Source organism: Stenella coeruleoalba (genome assembly GCF_951394435.1).
Source record: "Stenella coeruleoalba genome assembly, chromosome: 1".
NCBI classification, from domain to species: domain Eukaryota; kingdom Metazoa; phylum Chordata; class Mammalia; order Artiodactyla; family Delphinidae; genus Stenella; species Stenella coeruleoalba.
In genome coordinates this window covers 38,540,355-38,559,781 of record NC_137169.1, presented here as the reverse complement: position 1 = coordinate 38,559,781, position 19,427 = coordinate 38,540,355, and the positions used below count along the sequence as shown (strand labels likewise).

The window sequence follows — 19,427 nt, the reverse complement described above, 5'->3', positions numbered from 1 at the left end:
CCCAGGCTCTGTGGGATCTCGGTGGGGGGCGGGGGGCGGGGGCCAGGCCTTCTGCCCTCTGGCCGTTCCCACACCGGCAGCCCCAGTTCCTTCTCTCAGCGCTCCGCCCCTTCTCCATCAGTCCCCCGTGAGCTGCCGCCTTCAATGGGCTATCAGGCTTCCTCATCACTCTCACGCCCCTTCCCCACTACCCCTGAATAGGTGGGATCCAGACAGACACTGGCACTCCCAGCCCCAAGCCCCCAGGCAATCTCTCCCAGGACCTCCTGGGACCTCGCAGCTATGATGCCTGCTACCTGCCTTCCATGCTCAAGACTCTAGGTCCTGAGGCTGCAATTCTGTTGTTGAGCAATGGCGCATTCTAGAGCAGCGGTCCAAACAAGGGGCGACATGCTGTGATGACCCTGAACTGAGCTAAGATTTGACTCCATGAGTCTAATGACAGGTAGACGTTGATGTCTCTACGATCCTCAGGTCCCATCGCCCTAGGAGCTGTCATTCAGGGATCACACGCTTACTGGACTCCCTTTGGCTTTTTGGCGGCCGCAGCAGGTTCCCTGGGGCAATGCAAGGAGAGGCTGATGGGGTGGGCAGAGTCGGGTGGGGATTGCCTGGCTTGGTTATATTTTGAGGAGGGGGGCCAGGGTTGGCCACAGGCCCCTTCAGGGTTCACATCTGCTCGGTTGGGGCTCGGCCAAAGCTGGGCTGCCGGTCCAGTTGCCTGGCTGCGGCTAAGCGGGGAGCCTGGCTGGCAGGCTTTCTGTCTGATGCTAATGAAGGCAGTGGCAGGCGAGGAGGGGGAGGTACCGCTTTTGTCTTGCACTTGTCCATGCTGGGGTCCTCAGAGAGAGACAAGGGACCCTCCTCACACCCAAGTGGCCATGATTAGCCTGCCGCCACTCACTTTGATGGCTCCCCGTGCTCTGGGGGTGTGGACAGAGTTTCGGGGAGGGAAGGGGGAGCAAGTATGGTCCTGTGCCCGCCCCCCGCTGTGTTTTCCAGGGAGTATCCTAAAAAATAGGCTAGTTTAAGAGCTGAGCGAAAAATGTGGCCCCATTCTCTCTCCTCCAAACTCTCTTTAGGGCCTGTTGAGCTCCCCAAGTGTTCCACATCCATCCTTACTTTCCCTCTTCTAAGCCTTTGTATAAACCCGAGATGCCCTCTCTGTAGACTCCCACCACCAGTAACACTTCTGTGTGTTAAACTTTATCTGAGGCTGCATCTGCTGGTCCACCTCCCGCCCCGCCCCGGACCGGGGTCTCTCCTATTTCTGAACTCACAGAGACCCTTAAACCAGATCTGGGTGCTGTCTGCCATCTGCCCATGTTTGAATCCTGGCCTCATCTCCCTATTTGTCTGTGAGTTGGTCATTGCTGGGACAGTGTGTCACTGGTGCCTCCGTCAGGCCCAGTGTGTGTGAGGGGTACACAGGTGCTCAGTAAATGTTTACTGAGTTATTTCATCAGATCCTTGGGGTGAGTGGGCACAAATGGATCATTACCGTCATTTTATTGTGGGCATTTTCAAATATACATGAAAATAGAGAGGATCATATAATAAATGACAGGAATCCATCACCAACTTCAACAATTGTCCACATGGGTAATCTTCTCTCATTTATACCTTCATCCCTCCCCACACTCCCTGTCCTTGAAAAGGATTATTATGAATCAAATCCCAGACATCATGTTATTTCATCTGTAAATTCAGTTAAAATCTCTATTAGTTGATTAAATTAATATCTACTGAATATCCATTCTGTCTGGTTGTGTGCTACGCCATTCTGGTAAATTCCTATTCATCTTTCAAAGCCCAACTCAAATGTCACCTCTTCTTGGAAGTCTTCCCTGATTCTTCCTTTTCCCAGGGGTGTTTAATGGCTCCTTCTTTGGGGTTCTAATTGTATACCTTCTTCACAGAACTCATTGCTTTTTAGTATTGTTTGGTTTTGTTTTGTTTATGTGAGGAGGCATTGTAATGTATACTTAAGAGATTTAGAATCAAATAGATGTGGATTCAAGTTCTAGATCCATTTACTTAACGAGTTTAACTTCTCCGAACCTCAGTGTTCTTGTCAGTAAAATGCAGATCTAGTACTCCCCTCATACTGTTGTGAGGATTAGATGAGCAATGGATCTGAGGCGCCTGGTACAGAGCCTGGCCCACAGTAAACATTCCTTCTGGAAGTGGCAGCATCACTGATGGGACATGCCTCTCTCTCACCATGGACTGAGCTGGATGGCAGGACCCAGGTGCTTCCTGTGTGTGTCCTGGCACCTGAGCGGCCCCTGTAGAAGAGTATGGTGGGGGAAGCCTCCAGTTAGCCATACAGACTGGGCTCTTCCACAGAACTCTAGTGGCCCTGCCTGGCCAGGGATGGCAAAGAAAGGCTCTGGGTTAACTTTTGGGCTACTTAAGGGCATCAGTAAAAATTTGGAAAAGTAACTTGATTTTGCCTTTTTAATGCACATTTTATTTTATTTTTAAACTACAAGATCTCTCGCCACTGCCCCCTACCCTCCACCCCAAACAAACATTCCTTGTTATAGAAAATCTGGAAGGAACAGGAAGAGAGAGACTTCCCTGGTGGTGCAGTGGTTAAACTGCAAGCTTCCAATGCAGGGGGCCTGGGTTTGATCCCTGGTCAGGGAACTAAATCCCACATGCATGCCACAACTAAGAGTTTTCATGCCACAACTAAGGAGCCCGCCTGCCACAAATAAGACCCGGTGCAACCAAATTAAATAAATAAAAAATATATTAAAAACAAACAAACACAAACTCAGCCCAGGTCACCACTGAATGTTTTCATGTATTTCCTCCCTTAAACCACATCCCCCCCCCGCAAAAAGCCCATGTTTTTCTTTTCCCAACTGTGAAATTGCAATTGCATTTTGTTTAACTTTTGCATGCAGCCTTTGAAAGTTATTTTCATATTGAAGGTCAAAGTCTGACCTTTCAGATAAAAGCTCCAAGCGTGAAGTGGCCCGATGGTTTGGGTGTGGTTCCTTCTAGACTGAGTTAGAGGTGGTGAATATGTGGCCAGCAGAACGTACCCCTCTCCACCCTGCTGGTGCTTCCGTTCTGAAAAAGGAGCGGTTTGGGACAGGGCAGTACAGCTCAAACACTTGACACCTTGTTCAGATCTGGGAGCTCCTAACATTGATCGAGTATCTAAAGCTACAAGGTATTCAGATGCATTACCCTCCAACCAATCTGGTGCAGCACTGCTGGGAGACGAAGGCTCAGAGAAACGAAGAGACTTGTTCAGATCACACAACTACTGGTGGGTGATAGCCTTGACCCTCAGCTCACACCTCCTGGTCCCCAGGGACTAGGCATTGAGTCTATTCATCCCTCCCCTGCCCCTTGCTGTGCTCTACCTCCCCCCTGCAAGCTCACAGCTCCTGCTTGCACACCTCTAGTGATGGGGAGCTGAGCACCTTTCAGAGTCATCTCTGCTATCACTAGACAGCTCTGTTAGACAAGCCTTCCTCTCGCTGAACCAAACCCAGCCTCTGTGTGACTCCTCTCATCACCCCCAGCTCGGCGCTCAGAGGGCACACGGCACAATTTCGCTCTCGGATCTGGAGACAGAACCCTCTGAGGCGGCTCCTTTTCAGGCTGAAAGCTCAGCTTCTCCAAATATTTAATAGACCAATGGCAAAATTAGTAACAAGGGAAGAAAACAGTTTTAGTTAGGATGAAATAGAATCAGTTCCATGACTCCAAAGGCCCTGAAATGTGAGGCATGCCTGATGCTTGTAGATCGTAAGGATATAAAGGCTGTATGTGCGGCTTATCTTCCCTTCAGTTCAGATGGAGACCCACGCTCCATCCATTTAAGTAGGGCATTTCTTTCTTTTTAAAAAATTAATTAATTAATTAGTTTGTTTAATAGATCTTTATTGGAGTATAATTGCTTCACAATACCGTGTTAGTTTCTGTTGCACAACAAAGCGAATCAGCCATGTGCGTACACACGTCCCCATATTAATTAGGGCATTTCTTAAGGCTGGGGCCCAGCCTGATGTCTCATCCTTCCCTATCATGGCCATATCATCTCTGCCTAAGGCCTCAGCCACCACTCATGCGCTGCTAAATTCTAAACCTCTAATTCCAGCTCAGATCTCTCTCAGGAACACCAGACCGACACCCCTAGCTGCATCCTGAGAACTGTCCCCCAGGCCCTGCGAACTCAGCCTTTCTGCACTAGAAGCCCGGATATGTTTCATTGCTCATTGCTTGTCCTATCCACTAACATGTGGGTTCCCCCAGGGCAGGGCTGCATAGCTGTAGTGCCTAGAACAGTGCTTGGCACAGAGCAGACACTTTGAGTGTTTTGTTAAATGAAGGAATACATGCTCTCTCCTCACTCCTAAACTGCTGCTCTTCCAGTATTCTCTGGTTTAAAAACCAGTACCAACATCCAAGCATTGTCCAAGGTGGGGACGCGGGTGCCGCCTTGACTCTTCTCTTTGGAGGCCCTTCCTCCCTGCATCCATGCGGTCACCGCAGCCTGCCAGTTGTACCCCTTCAATTGATCTTTGATCCTCCCACTTTTCTCCACGCACTGCTCTAAGCCTTGCCACACCATCTCTCTCCTGGATTCCCGCCCCCCTACTCCCCTACCCCCATACACAGCCTGCTTACAGCTTCCTGCCTTATCTAACCCATTCTTCAAGCTGTGGTTGGAGAGATCTTGCTGAAATGCAAGACTGCCTATAACCCCATAATGGCTCAGTATCCTCTGTAAGGTAGAGACCAAACCTCTTAACAGGTCCTGCAAGGCCCTCAAGACCCCTTTCCCAACCACCCTCTGCTCTCCGGCCAAGCCCATCCCCCATCAGTTCCTCCTGCTGGGGCTCCTTCCCATAGGCTTTTATCCAGCCTGGAAGGGCTCCTCCCTACCACTGCCCAAGCCCAGCACTTCAGATCTTCTCTCGCTGGGACCCAGGGGAGCCTTACATCACTGCCCCACATCTCCCAAATGTACATCTCCAGCCTGGACCTTGCCTCTTAACTCCAGATGCACGTGCCTGTCTCCAAACCAAACTCGCAAATCCTGCCCCTTCTGAGCAAGAATGGCCGGCATTCCTGAGCCTTCCCCATCGCAGCCCAGTGCGCTGAGCAGACTCAAAACCTTGATGCCATCCTCTTTCCCTCACATTCCAAGTCATGTCGCTTTACCCTCAAAAGACACCTAGATTCAAATGGCGTTATCCCCAGCTCATGGCTGCCCTTGACCTAAGCCACTGGAACCTCTTGCCTGGAGTGTTCAGTAGCCTCCTAACCGGCCTCCCTGCTTCTGGTCCTCTTGCTCCCGTGGCCTTTTCTCAACACAGCAGCCAGATCACGTCTTCTGTGCTCAGAGTCCTCGAAGAGCTTCTCGTCTCAGTCTGACTAAAAGCTGAAGTCCTTCTGGCGCCCACAGGCCCCAGAGGAGTGGCCTCTTGCAGCCTTTCAACCCTCCTCTCCTGCCCTGTCCCTGCGCTCACTTCCCTCAGCCACAAGGACACCTCCCTCCTTGCTCCTTCCCAGGGCCTTTGTACGTGCTATTTGCTCTCCTTGCCTGCAGTCCTCTCCCCTCTGACAGCTGAATACCTTGCTTCCCCACGTTCAGCTCTCCTCAAATGTCACCTCTGGAGGAGCCTTCCCTGAAGTGTCTGTGTAAAGCAGCACACCCTCCCTGCCAGGACCCCATCTTCCTGATCCTGTCTGGCCTTTCCCCTACTGCCATGTGACCTATTTTATCTGTTTATTTGTTTGCTTCCTGGCTAACCTCTCTAGAATATAAGCTCTGTGAGGGCAGGGACTTTGTTTTGTTCACTGCTCTATCCCTGGCATCTCGAAGAGTGCCTGGTCCACAGAAGGCATTCAGTAAACATTTGCGGAATGAATGAAGAAGTGAATTTTAGACTTAATACTACCTTTTCTTGATTTCGTAAACTAGAGGGCATACCCATTTATATACTCTTTGCGCCCTTCCATCTCCTGTGAAATATTAGGTGCGACGGTAATTAGATAATAGTATAATGGAAGCGCTACCTTGTTCACTACTGTGTCTCCAGCCCATGGGAGACAGTACATGTGTGCTGAGTGAATGAATGAAAGCAACCGATTGCTGACCAACAAGTAGGTGCTTCACAGTGGGACTGGGCTGGACATAGGAATGCTTGGGCTTTAGCCCTATCTTGCCTGCTATTGATAACTTACAGTGTGACCTCCAGTTAGTGACTATCTCTTTCTGGGTCACAATTTCCCCAGCTGAAAAGTGAGGGGCAAGATCACGCTACTCAGGAGGAGCCTTTAGGCCAGGAGAGACCGTGATTCGAGAAACCACACCCACCATGTGGTTCCACTGTCGACCTACAGCCTGGGGCAGGGGAGCAGGGCCGTGCTGGAACCACTGGGCAAAAATTTGGTCTCGGGACCTCTGCTGGCAGGCTGGGCTCTTGGCCCAGGGCCAGCCCTTTAGTTTCTTGGCCCAGTGAGTGGGCAGCAGGAGGTGATTGAGCTTCCCCCACTGGGGGGTCCTGGCCCTAAATCTCACCAGCCCAGTGGGGTCGCCTAGGACCCAGGAGTCCAGCCAGTACATTCCTTTCTGCTTTCTGCTCCTTGCAGCCCCCCGGGGCACTGGGGCCCTCTATGGGCAATCTGACTGTAGCCCCCAGCTCTGAGCCCCAGAAAACCTCTGTCCAGAAAGTGACAATCTTTCTTCAGGTCTGACCTTGAGATCGTGTGGCTTTGCTTTGAGCAGACCTGCCCCAGGCTCCCTGTGTCAGGACTTCCTAACTCTTTGTGCCATGGAAACCTTGGGCAGTCTATGGACCCCTTCTCAGAGTAGCGCTTTTATTTAGTTAGTTTTGAATAGATTTTATTTATTTAGTTTTGAGATTTTATTTATTTATTTATTTATTTTTGGCTGCGTTGGGTCTTCGTTGCTGTGCACGAGCTTTCTCTAATTGCGGTGAGCAGAGGTTACACTTCGTTGTGGTGCACGGGCTTCTCATTGCAATGGCTTCTCTTGTGGAGCATGGGCTCTAGGTTCGTGGGCTTCAGTAGTTGTGGCATGTGGGCTTCAGTAGTTGTGGCTCGCAGGCTCTAGAGCGCAGGCTCAGTAGTTGTGATGCATGGGGCTTAGTTGCTCTGCGGCATCTGGATCAGGGCTCGAACCCGTGTCCCCTGCATTGGCAGGCGGATTCTTTTTCTTTTAATAAATTTATTTATTTAATTTTGGTTGCGTTGGGTCTTTGTTGCTGTACGCGGGCTTTCACTAGCTGTGGCGAGCAGGGGCCACTCCTCGTTGCGGTGCGTGGTCCTCTCACTACGGTGGCCTCTCTTGTTGTGCAGCACGGGCTCCAAGCATGTGGGCTCAGTAGTTGTGGCACTCAGGCTCAGTAGTTGTGGTGCATGAGCCTAGTTGCTCCGTGGCATGTGGGATCCTCCCGGACCAGGGTTCGAACCTGTATCCCCAGCATTGGCAGGCGGAGTCTTAACCACTGTGCCACCATGGAAGTCCCTGGCAGGTGGATTCTTAACAACTGAGCCACCAGGGAAGCCCAGTAATGTTCTTAAATGCATAAAATAAAATGCGTGGCATTGCAAGGAAACCAATTACATTGAAATACAGTTATTAAAATATTAAAAATACAAGTTTGCAATATAGTAACTATATGTATTTTATGATAAGACCTAGTGGAAGTCTAGTCCCAATGACTGTTATATTTCCATAGTGATGAGCAGAAATAATCCATCCAGATATCTGCAACAATTGTATGGTGACAGGAAAAGGTCACAGAGGGACTGTGGTTTAATGCCTTCATTCCTAATGGCAGAATATGGTGAATTTCAGTTAGAGGTTAGTGAGATACAGATGTAATGTTTTTCCCATGCAAGTTCGTGAACCGAGTACTGCCCATGGGCTCTTGTGGAGGGAGTGCTAAGTGAAGTGAGCTGGGGGAACCAAATGCTGAGTCTGAGAGGAGAGAGACTCACCCCTAACCAGCCCACTTCCTCAGAACCTGATTAAAATACAAAAATCTACCATAGTCTTTTAACAGAGTCACAGAATCACAGGCTTCCAGAGACGGAAGGGCCAGAACCCCTTCTGTAGTTGCCCCCACTGGGGGACCTGGTTCCCAACCCTGGCTGGTGCACCTCTAGGGATGGGAACTCATGCTCATCCCGGGCTGGCCAGGTCCAGCTTCCCTGCACAGCCGTGACCCTGTCTCCTCTCACCCAGAGATGAAGCAGATCCCTGCTCTGTGCCCACAGCTAGAGGACAGAGAAAGATAAGATCCTGACTAGAGCTAAAATACCTTACTCATTCAACAGTCATTCTCTGAGCTGCTCTCCGCCAGGCCAGAGGTAGGCGCTGGATATACTGAGACTTACATTTGTTGCGTGTGTGCTCAGTACTAGTGTGCTGGGGCTGAAACGGACACGATGCCTTCTCTCCAGGGAGACAGAGACTAAATGAGTAAACACACACATCAACATGTCATTGCAATTTGTGATAACGGCTGTGAAGAGATGAACAGGGGACTCACAGAAGGAGTGACTTCAGATGGGGGAGAAGGGAGATCAAAGAAAGCCCTTTGGAGAAAGTGACACCGAATGCAAGACTTGGAGGAGTGGTTAGAATCCTCCAGGCAAACAGAGGGGAAGAGCAATTGTGGAGGAGGCCCTGATGCAGGAGAGAGCTTGGCTGCTGTTAGGAAGTGACAAGGGCCCTGGGGCCAGATGAAGCTGGAGAGGAGGGTAAGGGCAGGTGGTGGAGTCTTCAAGCCGATGCTAAGAAGACTGCGTATAATCTGAAGTCACTGGCAGCCCTGAAGGGGTTTAAGTAGGATCTGTTTGAATAAATAAAACAAGGTCTCCAGGAGCTCTCGGGCTTGCAGCAAAGACATTAGCAAGATGAAATATAAGAATGAATTAAGAAACATTTTACTTCTGTGCTCTAAGCCCCAACGAGAACGTGCCTCCGTGCTTTTCCTCAGGCTGAGCTCTCTGCCTGGATGCCTTCCCCCTAGCTGTCTCTCTGCTAGTTCCAACAATTCAGCTAAACTTTTCCTAGCATCAGCCCCGCCAGGACGCCATCCCTAACGATTTAGCTGTAGTGCTTCCCTAGAGCATAGCCCTGAGCATGCCAGGTGCGCTGTTCACAGCATCACTGACTGTTTAATTGTCAGCGTCCACCCTCCCTTCCTTCAAACTACCCCTGGAAGGGGTCGGAAGTGGGGCGCTGGAGAGAGGAAGTTGCAGAACCTTCAGCGGCAAACTGGCTCCCCTCCATCCCCTCCCCAACTAGTCTGGGATCGGGGCTAGACTCTGCCACCTGCTGGCAACAAGTGGAATGGCAGGCTGGATGGGGTGCGGAGAAAGGGGACCCCTAGAAGCAGTGAGGCCCACTTTGGCTTTTCTGAAGGGTAATCACACAAGACCTAGCTGTGTGGAGGGCATATGGGGGCCTGATGACACGGAGTGGCAGAGCTGGGCTGGGAACAGGAGGGAGGAACTGAGCGTTGATGGAACAGTGGCTCAGCGATGAGGACACGGGGTCCAGCCCTGTGGGGCGGCTGAGGCCTGAGCCCAGATCTTGGACCCAAGCCAGACCAGCAGGGGCTCCAACCTGTTACCATGGGGACCCAGGGCTGTGTCCATATAGCTGGGGAGATGACCCCCCCTCCCCTCAGCTGGATGAGGACCCCTAGAGAGAAGGGACCAGCCTCAAAGCCAAGTGTCCACCCACACCCCCCTTTTCCGGAACAACTTGTTTTGCTCTAAAGCTTGGGACTTTGACCTGGGAGGTGTGTTTTCCTCCTCTTGGTCACCTGATGTCCTTCCTGCTCACCCCCCTCCCGCAGGGTCCCCAAGCATGGCCCAGGGAGTTCTTGTCCTTCCCTGGGTTCTATAGGGAAGGGGGGTGCTTGGATGAGAGAGGCAGGCGCTGGGACTTGGGGACTGATGGGAGAGGCTGGGCTGCTCTGGGGGGGCACTGGCTGGATGGGGGTCCCTGCCTGTCATCTCTTCTTGGATCTCACCTTCCACACTTTCTGGGACACCCACTCTCTTGGAGTTTCCCCTCCTGCTACACCCTGACTCCTCTTCCTCTGAAAGACCCTATGCGTTCGACTGCGTCTGGGTCTCTCACTGCTTCCCTCCTTGCCCTGGCTCTCTCCTTGCTGCATGCGCGTGCACACACCCACACAGACACACCCCGGGGAGACCACGTGCTCCCGTGCCTCAGCTACGAACGCCATGCCGAAGGCGGCTCCCAAAACGCGCCTCTCTACTCCAGACCCAGGGATCCCGCTGCCTTCTTGGTGCTTCCCTCTGGAGCATCCACAAGCACAGCATCCGAACCTGCAGCTCGGCATCCCGCCCTACCTCCTGAAACTTGGTCTGGCCCCTTCGGAGGCACTACCAAGCCTGAAACTGGGAATGACCCTCAGCTCCCTCCGTCCCTCACTCCCCACACCCAGCTGTCAGTGTTCTAGTGACCATGTCCCGTCCATTTAATCCTCCTAAATATGGCTCAAGCCCATCCCCTCTGCCCTGCCCTGCTGCAGCCCGCGTCTCCAGCTGTTACAGCAGCTTCCCCATGACCTCCCTTTCTCCGGTCTTTGTGCTCCCCTTTCATTCTCCACGCTGTCCAGAGGTGTTTTCTTGAATGCAAATCTGACCCTGTGACTCCCCTGCTTAGAAGAAGGCGTCAGTGGTTGTTTGTTACATTCAACCCAGTTCCCTGCATTCTAATCAGTGATTCCCTGGCTGTTCATTAACGCACAGGGTGCCTACTCTGGCCAAACTTTGTGCCGTGAACACTCTGAAGACACCCAGTTGGGGTAGGACAGACAACAACTGTCTAGGTATAGGAGGCGTCACTCACCTCCAAGCCACGTTCCCCTACGTCATCTTGAGACCCCGTCATTGCATGGCTGTGTGTACCACCCATGGTAGGGGGCACACACATACACACACAGGAAGCAGGGACGAGGCATGATGTCTGGGTGCTACCACTGGCAGGAGAAAGGGCTGCCCAGGAGGTCTTGTGAGCAGCCGTCTGGTGGCTTCTGGGCAGGGACGCTGTGGAGGGGCTTCCAGCTCACGCCCTGGCTTCTGAGGACCCTCCATCTCTGAGACTTTGCCCCAGTCTTCTGCCTCCTTCTTTCTTGACATCTGTGGAGCCAAACTCCAGCATCCCTGGCTTCCTGTACTCCTGGGGGAGGGGAGGGGGTGGGGAGAAAGGAAACCCAGTATGGCCCTTGGCCCCGGGGCCTCGACAGGTACTTGGGTCATTCTCAGTTCCTGAGCTGGAGGGTCTCATGGGCTCCACGGGATCTTAGGAGTTGAGGGCCCAGGGGTTCAGGGCCCCAGACTTGGACCTTCCACCTGGGGTGTCCTTCTTTCGTCCTCTAGAGCACGGCTGTGTTCACTTACTTCTCTCCCTGTGATGGGTGGAGAGGGATCAGAAGGTGTGTGCAGAGGCCTCTGACCAAGCCCAGATCCTGTCCCAGCTTCCAGGGACCACCTCTGGGGCCAGGAGGAGGAGCTGAACTGGGTCAGGTCAGCTGGGCTGTGTGGGGAAGGCTGGGACTGGGACCCTCGGGCCCTCTGTTGTGATCCCCATGGGAGAGGCCGCATTTAGAGAGTTGCTGAGCTGGGCAGGGAGTGCAGGGACAGAAGCCAGGGCTGTGCCCCAGGACTGGGGCCCCGGGGTCTGGGTTGGCTGACTGGGGACAGGTGAGGGGAAGAACAGGAAATGGGCCAGGCTCTCGGGGAGCAGGAGCTTTGACCTTTCCCTAGCCTCCGGGATTTTCCCCGTGTCCCCGGGCCAGCCAGCAAATTAATTAATCCCACCTTCAGCCTTCCCAGAGGCCCCACCCACTGGGCTCATTCAAGGCAGGAGAAGAATGTGTCACTCTATCCCCAGAGCCCAGCCCCGCTGCCAGGAAGGGGAGCTGACGCAAGACTCCAGGAGGCCTGAGGCCTGGAGGTGAGGCCCCGATTCTCCCCACGTCTCCCAGGACCTCAGACCCATGGTCTCTAGAAGATGACCCCGAAAGCCAGCCTGAGTGGGCTGGGCTCCAGCCAGGGGAGGCCAGGCCTGGCACATTACCATGGGAGGGAGGGCAGTTTCGCTCCACCTTCCCGCCTCCGTCCTCCTTACTAGAGCCTGGGGCAGGAGAGAGGTGAACTGAGCCCTGTCCCTTCCCTCTCCTCCTTCCTTACTAGCACCTCTCCTCCAGGGTCAGACGGAGACCAGGCTGATCTCAGCAGACACCGACAGGCCCCAGGGCAGCTCCAGGAGCCCAGATTCCAGCGGCCGGAGAGAAGGCCTGGGAGCTGCCTGCAGCCATGTCAGCCCTCGGCCTGGTCATCCTGGGCCTGCTCACGGCAGTGCCACCCGCCAGCGGTCAGCAAGGTAGCACAGGCCTGGGCCAGCCTGGGGTGGGGATAGGGGCTGCAGTACTGGGTGCTGGGAGCCCCGGGGTGGAAGGGGTGGCCTTCTGGCCCGTCTCATCACCCTTGGCACCTACGCTTTGGAGGGGGAGCAGGGACGGGCTTAGCCAGAGGAACCTCCAAAGGAGACACAGGCTTCTGTCTGTGACTTGTTTCCCACGAGTGAGAAATGGGGGCAGCAGGGGAAATATTGGATCTAGGGTCTAGGGTCGGGGAGGGGAGTTGAGACCCACGTTCCAGGAGCAGGAATTGCCCTAGAGGTGGCTGGTTGCTGAGGACAGAGCGTCGGGGGCTATAAGGGGGGTGGGAATAGTGTGTGAGCCACTCTCAACGGCAGGATTGTTTCAGGGGTGGGCAGTGCTGTCAGGCATTTGCCCATGGCTTTGGCCTAAGTTGTTTCCGCTTCCTACCCAGAAGACAAGTGTCCCAGTGTGGCCCCCACCATGTGCCTGAGCTCTTTGTCCAGCTCTGCCTCTGTCTTGCTGTGTGGCCTTGAGCAAATCACTGTCCCTCTCTGAGACTCAGTTTTCTCATCCATAAAATGAGGACAATAAACCTGCCCCACCCACCTCCCAGGGCAGCTTCCACTCAGGGGTGGGGAAGGACTTCACATTGGTAAAGCACCACACCCACCATCCGGTGTCAGCCCTGAGCTGTGGGGAGTCTGCCGGTGGGATTTGGGGCCAGGGCGGGTTGGCAGAGATGCTCCCAATGCCCCCCTCCTTTGCAGATGCCCTGAGCTCTCATGCATGTCTGCTTCAACTCTGTCTCTCAGGTCTTAGAAGCCCTCTGTGGGAATCGAAGATCAGAGGGGTGGAGTAACTTGTGTGGGTCACACAGCAGAGCAAGAAGGGACAGGGCTCAGTTCACCTCTCTCCTGCCCCAGGCTCTGCCCCTTATGCTATATGTTCATCCCAGAGCCACCTGGAAGGAGGAGCAGTGTCCCTGGTGTGTCTGGAAGGAATTGGCTGCAGGGTCTGGAAGAAGCAAGGACAAGCCTCCCAGGGCTTAAGCCCTAACTCCCAGTTCTTGAGTAACCACTGACCTGAGGAGACAATGGGTCTGAACTATTGTTTTTTGGGGAAACAATGAGTCCAAAATACAGCTTTTTGGCAAGTACGGAACTTACAGTAAGCATACTGCGTATCTTTTGTTATCCAAGGAAATAAGCAAGGGCTGACCTGGCCGCAGGACAGAGTTCCCAGAGCCCTCCCTCCTTCCCAACACCTGCCAGGCTCAGAGAGCGCTTGGAGAAGAGGCAGAGCCTCCCTGCAGCAGGAGAGCTTTCGGGTAGACTCAAGGAAGGACTTCTGAGCAGGAGTGAGGCAGAAGGAGATTTTTGATGTTCAGCCTGGGCCCCTCAAGATACAGGATGGCACTAGGGAGGCAGGTGTTTTGGCCTGGAGGCAGGATGCTTCAAAAGTCTCCTGTTGGCCTCTCTCCCCTCCTGAGACCTCTAACTGCTACCGTGTGTCTGTCCTCTGCGGGGCCGGGCCCCCTCGGGCTCACAGAGCACAGGGATGTCCGGGGAGAGGAAAGCCCTTTGGGGCTGCCAGTGGCTGAGGGCAGAGACTTCTGGGAAACCCGAGGGTTAGAGGTGGTGTCAAGGGGCAAGGGGCAAAAGGCAGAGAAGGTGCCTGGAAGGGGTCTCAAATTGGTCTCTGGCCCAGTCAGTCCCTGGGGCGCTGAGCCAGAGAAGACAAAAGACCCAGAGGAGAGCTTGCCCCTCTGTCTTGACTTTCCAAAGACGTTCTGTCCCACCCCTTTCTCTGGGCACTCCTGGCACCCCAGCCCCGTCCGCCTGCACTCCCACGCCTACCCAACCCCACAGAAACCTCTGTTACGAAACAGGATCTTCCAGATGCCAGCCTAGTCCTATTAGCTCTGGGCTGCCTTAGCCTGGGAGCCGGGGAGGAGGGGAGCCACCCTCACTGGAAAGGCCAAGGCCGTCTGTTCAGGGGGCTGCCCTTTGGTCCCTGGGGCCTAGGCACTCCCCGGGGGCCCTGCACTGACCCACTGCAGCGGGGGAGGGGTGGGGGGGGTGAGGGGACGCTCTGGGCTGCCTGGACCTCAGATGCTGCTCTCTCAGGCTTGTTCCCTCCTCAGCTCCTTTCCTTCTTCCCAATCCTGTCCTCCTCCAAACCACAGTCCCTTTTATAAGCCCAGGGGTCAGAGGGGTCCTCGTTCCCCAGAAGGTCTCCACTGGTCCCGGCAGCAGGCTGGTAGCCTCTGAGCAGCCCCGGGGGGCGTGAGGCCCCACCTGCACTGGCAGCCCCCCTGTGCCCAGCCCGCTGCAGCACCCGCCCCCACTCCTCCCTTTCCAGGCCTGGGGAACCTGCAGCCCTGGATGCAGGGCCTTATCGCCGTGGCTGTGTTCCTGGTCCTCGTTGCAATCGCCTTTGCCGTCAACCACTTCTGGTGCCAGGAAGAACAGTGAGTGCTGTGCGGGGGCCCTGGGAGCTGCACCGGCGCAAGCCGGGAGGTCCCAGGACCACGGCCACTGCTCTGGTAGCAGTGAGAAGGGCCGCAGAAACCCTGAGCCCATTCCTCTCACTGTGTGGAAGGGGCACTGAGGCCCCAGGTCTCAGGGACCAGAGCTGAGGCTTGCTGGAGCCCTGCGAGCGCACTTGCTGCGCTTCGGGGAGCCGTCTTCTCTTCTTGGAGTCTCAGTGTTTCTATCTGTATAGTTGGGACAGTGGCCCATCTGTGATGGACACCGTGAAAACCCCTGGACAGGAATGTTCTGCCCTTCTTCAGAGTCTGCTCCTGTGTCACATGCAGGGGCTACAGGGGGGCAATGGGATGGACACTACTCTTGTGCGCACAGACTCCCAGACCAGAAGGGAAGGCAAACATGGAAGGGGTGATCGCAGTGTGAGTGCTGACGCTAAGGAGAAGGCAGAAAGCAGTGTGGGCCTGAGCCGGGGGGTCAGAGAAGGCTTCCTACTGTATGTTTATCCTGAAGCCCAGGCAGGAGCTGAGTGGGGTGGGAGAGCACTGCCATTGAGGGAAGAGTCACTGGGGGTCCTGAGTTCGGAGCAGAGCACAAAGGTAGAAGGGGTTGGGCTGAAATCCAGCTCACTCCACACCTGCTGACTCTGGGGCAAGGCTGCATCTGCCCCCAGCTCTCACACCGGCAGCCTGGTGCCTGGGTACCAGCAGCAGTGTAGGACCCACTGAGGGAACAGAAGCAGCTCATGGATGGAGAGGCCCGAGATAGACTGCTGAGGTCGGCAGGGCCCAGGCCAAGCAGACCCTTGGGCACCAAAGCCCCGAACTTTGGGCTTTATCCTCAGTGCAGTAGGAATCCAGGGCAAGTTTGTAAGCCAGTCTTGGGATGAGATGTGGCCGGAATGGAATCACTGGCTGCCCCGTGGCGGATGCTTTGGGCCAGTCTGCAGGCGAGGTGAGCAATGAGGGTGAGGTCAGGGGAGAGTCTGAGCTGTGGAGGCGGCAGAGCAGATAGAGAGAGAGTACACGTCTAAGAGCTTTCTAGGAGGGGGTGGGGACACTGAGAACAGGAGGGAGGAAGGACAGGGATTACGTCCAGGCTTCTGATGGGACCACCCACTGAGACACAGGCCACAAGAGGCAGATCTGGGGCAGTTTGGGACATATTAAGTCTGAGGTGCCCATGGGATGTCCGAGGAAAGATGAGCAGTGGTTAGGGTCCCTGTGACCCTCATAAGAGTGGTGTCTGGGGAGCTGGGGACAGAGGACACACTTGAGTAAGAGGCGAGGAGATTTTTGTCGGAAATATTGCTTTTCTCCACTGGCCCCAGCTCTGCCGTCAGTGACCGCTCCTACCGCCTAGGAGAACCTTCCGGAAATCTAGGGCAGACACTGAGTCCTGCTGGGTCTGCCCTGGAGCTGAGCTGAGGCCAGAGGAGAACAGCAGAGGGAGGCCAGGAGGTGGCCGGTGCAAGGCCTGGGGTGCATCTTTGGTAGATCTCAGGCTGGGACCTGAGGGCCCCACAGTGGAGCAGGGAGAAAGGTGTGCGGCCCCACGGCCAGAATCAGGCTGTTGACAGGGCCCTGCTGGAGAGAGGAGCTTCTGCCTTAGGGCCTATAGAACAGGGCCTGACTGGACTAGAGGGAGGAGGGGGGACCGAGGGAGAGGGGACCCAGAGAGCCCTGATGGTGAGCTCTTTCCCCAGGGAGCCTGTGAACATGGTCATGACCGTCGGAAACAAAGCAGATGGGATCCTGGTAGGAACGGACGGCAAGTACTCCTCGATTGAGGCCAGTTTCAGGTGAGGTGCTAGTATACGGCTGGCTACCCTGTGCTCCAGGGTCCCCTGGGGACCTCAGGACCAGGTGCTTCTGAAGGGGAGAGGGCTCAGAGGATGGGGGCTCATATGGGGAAGGGCTCAGTGAAGAGAGGGGGCTCCGTGCGGGGAGATGGTGAGCGATGGGGGCTTTGAGGGCACTGCAGGGCTCCACGGGGACATGCAGCCTCAGCTTGGGAAGAGGGTTCAGTAAGGGGATGGGGACTTGGTGGGGGCCTCAGGGGGTGGATTGGGACTCATAGGGGTGCAGTGGGGAAAAGAGGCTCAGCGCGGGAAGGGGACTCTGAAGGGATGAGTTGGGGGACTCAGTGTGTGGGGGGAGGATCTGTAGGGGAGGGAGCTCAGTGGGGAGGTGGGTTCAATGGGGCCCAGTGGGGGAAGGGCTAGGTGGAAGAGAGAGAAGGGGTTCAGGGGTGGTGGGGAGAGGCCTCAGGTCTCAGGTGCAGAAGACCAGATGTGGTCAGGGGAACTCCCTTCTGAGGCTCAGACATTTATTCTGGAAGACACTGCCCTCACAAATGCAGGATGGGTCAGGGAGAAGGGGATGGGACAGGAGGAGCAATGACCCCTGTCATCCTCTTTCAGGTCCAGTGAGCACGAGAATGCCTATGAGAACAACCTGGAGGAGGAGGGCAAGGTCCGCAGCACCCCAATGTGACCCCTGCTTCCTTGTGCCCGATGTCCAGGCCCCTCCTTCTCTGTACAGGAATCTGCAGTAAGGGGCTGACCCCTCCAGCTCTCACACCTGCCCCACCCTCCAGCCAAGCTCGGAGCTCAGACTATGTCCAGGTTGGAGCTCAGCCGTGGCTTTGGGGTCCTAGGGGGCCTCCCACTCAATTCAGTTCAGAAGACCCTTCTGAAAAGGACAATCAACTCAGCACCTCCCATCCTGCCTCACATCTCCCTCCCTCCAACCGTGGAAATGGCTCTCATTTCTGTGAAATAAAGACGTTTTGTACTTCTGTGTCTGAGGCTCCCAGGGCTCAGAAATAGCTCTTCAGGCTACCAGTGAGGCCTGATCTTGCTTTCTGGAATCATCTTCCAAAGCCTCTGTCATGGTGATTCTGGAGGATTTCCCAGGAAGCCCTCTCTGGGAGAACACCTGGGGCCAGGGAGCACACCCCTTACTCCAGGCAGAGACCCTCCTACAAGTGCCCCCTCTCTTGACCTGCCTTTCACAACCACAATTCTGGGCGATTCTGGGGTCTTCATGCAGCACCAACATCCTGACCCCCTGTCTCCATGCTGCCGGGCACTGAAGTGGGCTCACTCATCTCCCGTCCATCCAGCTCTGTCCTCCTGCCCGTAGCCCTTCTGGGCTGGGCTTTGGGCATAGGAAGCCCCAGGAAAGAGTCTTGGGCTAGGACTCAGGAAGCCCAGATTGCAGTCTGCGGTCCTCTGCTGACTTGCTGTGTGACTTTGGAGAGTCACTGTCCCCTCTGAGCTCTGCTAACCCTCTGTGGAGGATTTGGCCAGTCCACCACAGAGCTCGAGTAGAATCATCCTCCTTAATGCCACTGACTCCCAGTCCTGGGGGGGCCGGGGCCAAGTAACTGGGCCCCCGGGGGAATGAAGCAGGAGGGAAAGGACACGGGAGGCTTGACTCAGCCGGGCTGGCTGACCGTGGAGGACCCTCACCTCTGTGACTGTCATTCTTATGGGAACAGCCTCTGTCTCTCTGTCTGGGGTGACAACTGGAGGCTGGTTTCCCCAGGAGCACTCCCAGATCCAGAGGAGAGGGGCTGGAAGGCAGGAGGCAGCCCACCTTGTCCCAACGGTCTCCCTCTGTCGCCTGTTCCAACCTGTCACAGCCCCTCGTTTCTCCGTTAGAGCTGCTCCTCTGCTGTTCCAGGGTTTCACCCAAATATCCCTGGGGAGACCCATCTGAAATCCAAATTATCCTTCTCACCTCACTGGGGTCTAGTTTGCAGCCTGCAGCAGAGGGAAGATCCCCGAGCAGAGGGCTGGCTGGGTCTTTGCCCTGCTGTGTGACTTGCTTCCCCTCTCTGGGCTTCAGCTCAGTGAATTGTGGCTGGAGCTCTTGTGATTCCCACTCTAGGCTTGTGTGCACATGGCTGGATGCCTTTTCACCCATCTCTGCCAGTTGAAACTGCATATTCCTTTTCCTTGGCCCTGCGTGGGTTCCTCTTCCTCTAGGAAGTCTTCCTTGGTTAGACCAGAGGGCGGAGTCAGCTGACCAGCATTTGGCTGCCTTGGATCTGATCCTCCTTGCCTGAAGCTACATCCCCTCCCACCTCTGCCCCCTGTTGTCCCAGGGGGGTTCCAGTCTGACCCCTCACTGGCCTGCCAGGGCCTGAAGACAAAGATACCATCCCTCTGTTTTCCCTCCAGCCCCTCACACTCGTGAGGTTTCACCAGCAGGAGCTGTGGCAGCTGCTGTCCTGCCCTGGCGCTGGGGGTGGGGGAGTGGGGAGCTGGGGTCGGGTCGGGGAGGCAGAATCCCCAGCAGGCTGCCTGGGCCTCTCCAGGACCCTCCTCAGCCCCTCCCCAGGGGCAGGACCAGGATGGTGGGAACTCCATCCTGGGGTCCTTGCCGTGCGGGGCTAGCACTGACCTTCCCTCCAGCCCCATGTTCCTGCCCTGACAGGGGGCAGGGGGCATGGAGCTGCCGACTCCAGAGCTGCCCGAGCCCCCAGTCCTTATCGCCAG

The 19,427-nt window shown here is 55.2% G+C and overlaps 1 protein-coding gene across 1 annotated transcript; it reads left to right on the top strand.

Annotated features, from left to right (window-relative positions):
- Positions 1-12,363: 12,363 nt before the first annotated feature.
- PDZK1IP1 (PDZK1 interacting protein 1) lies at positions 12,364-17,415 on the top strand (the record flags this gene model as incomplete). Its single annotated transcript, XM_079941305.1, has 4 exons — positions 12,364-12,430; positions 14,793-14,901; positions 16,626-16,721; positions 17,343-17,415. 4 exons carry the CDS (start codon positions 12,364-12,366, stop codon positions 17,413-17,415), a joined length of 345 nt encoding a protein of 114 aa, XP_079797431.1.
- Between the last annotated feature and the right edge of the window lie 2,012 nt (positions 17,416-19,427).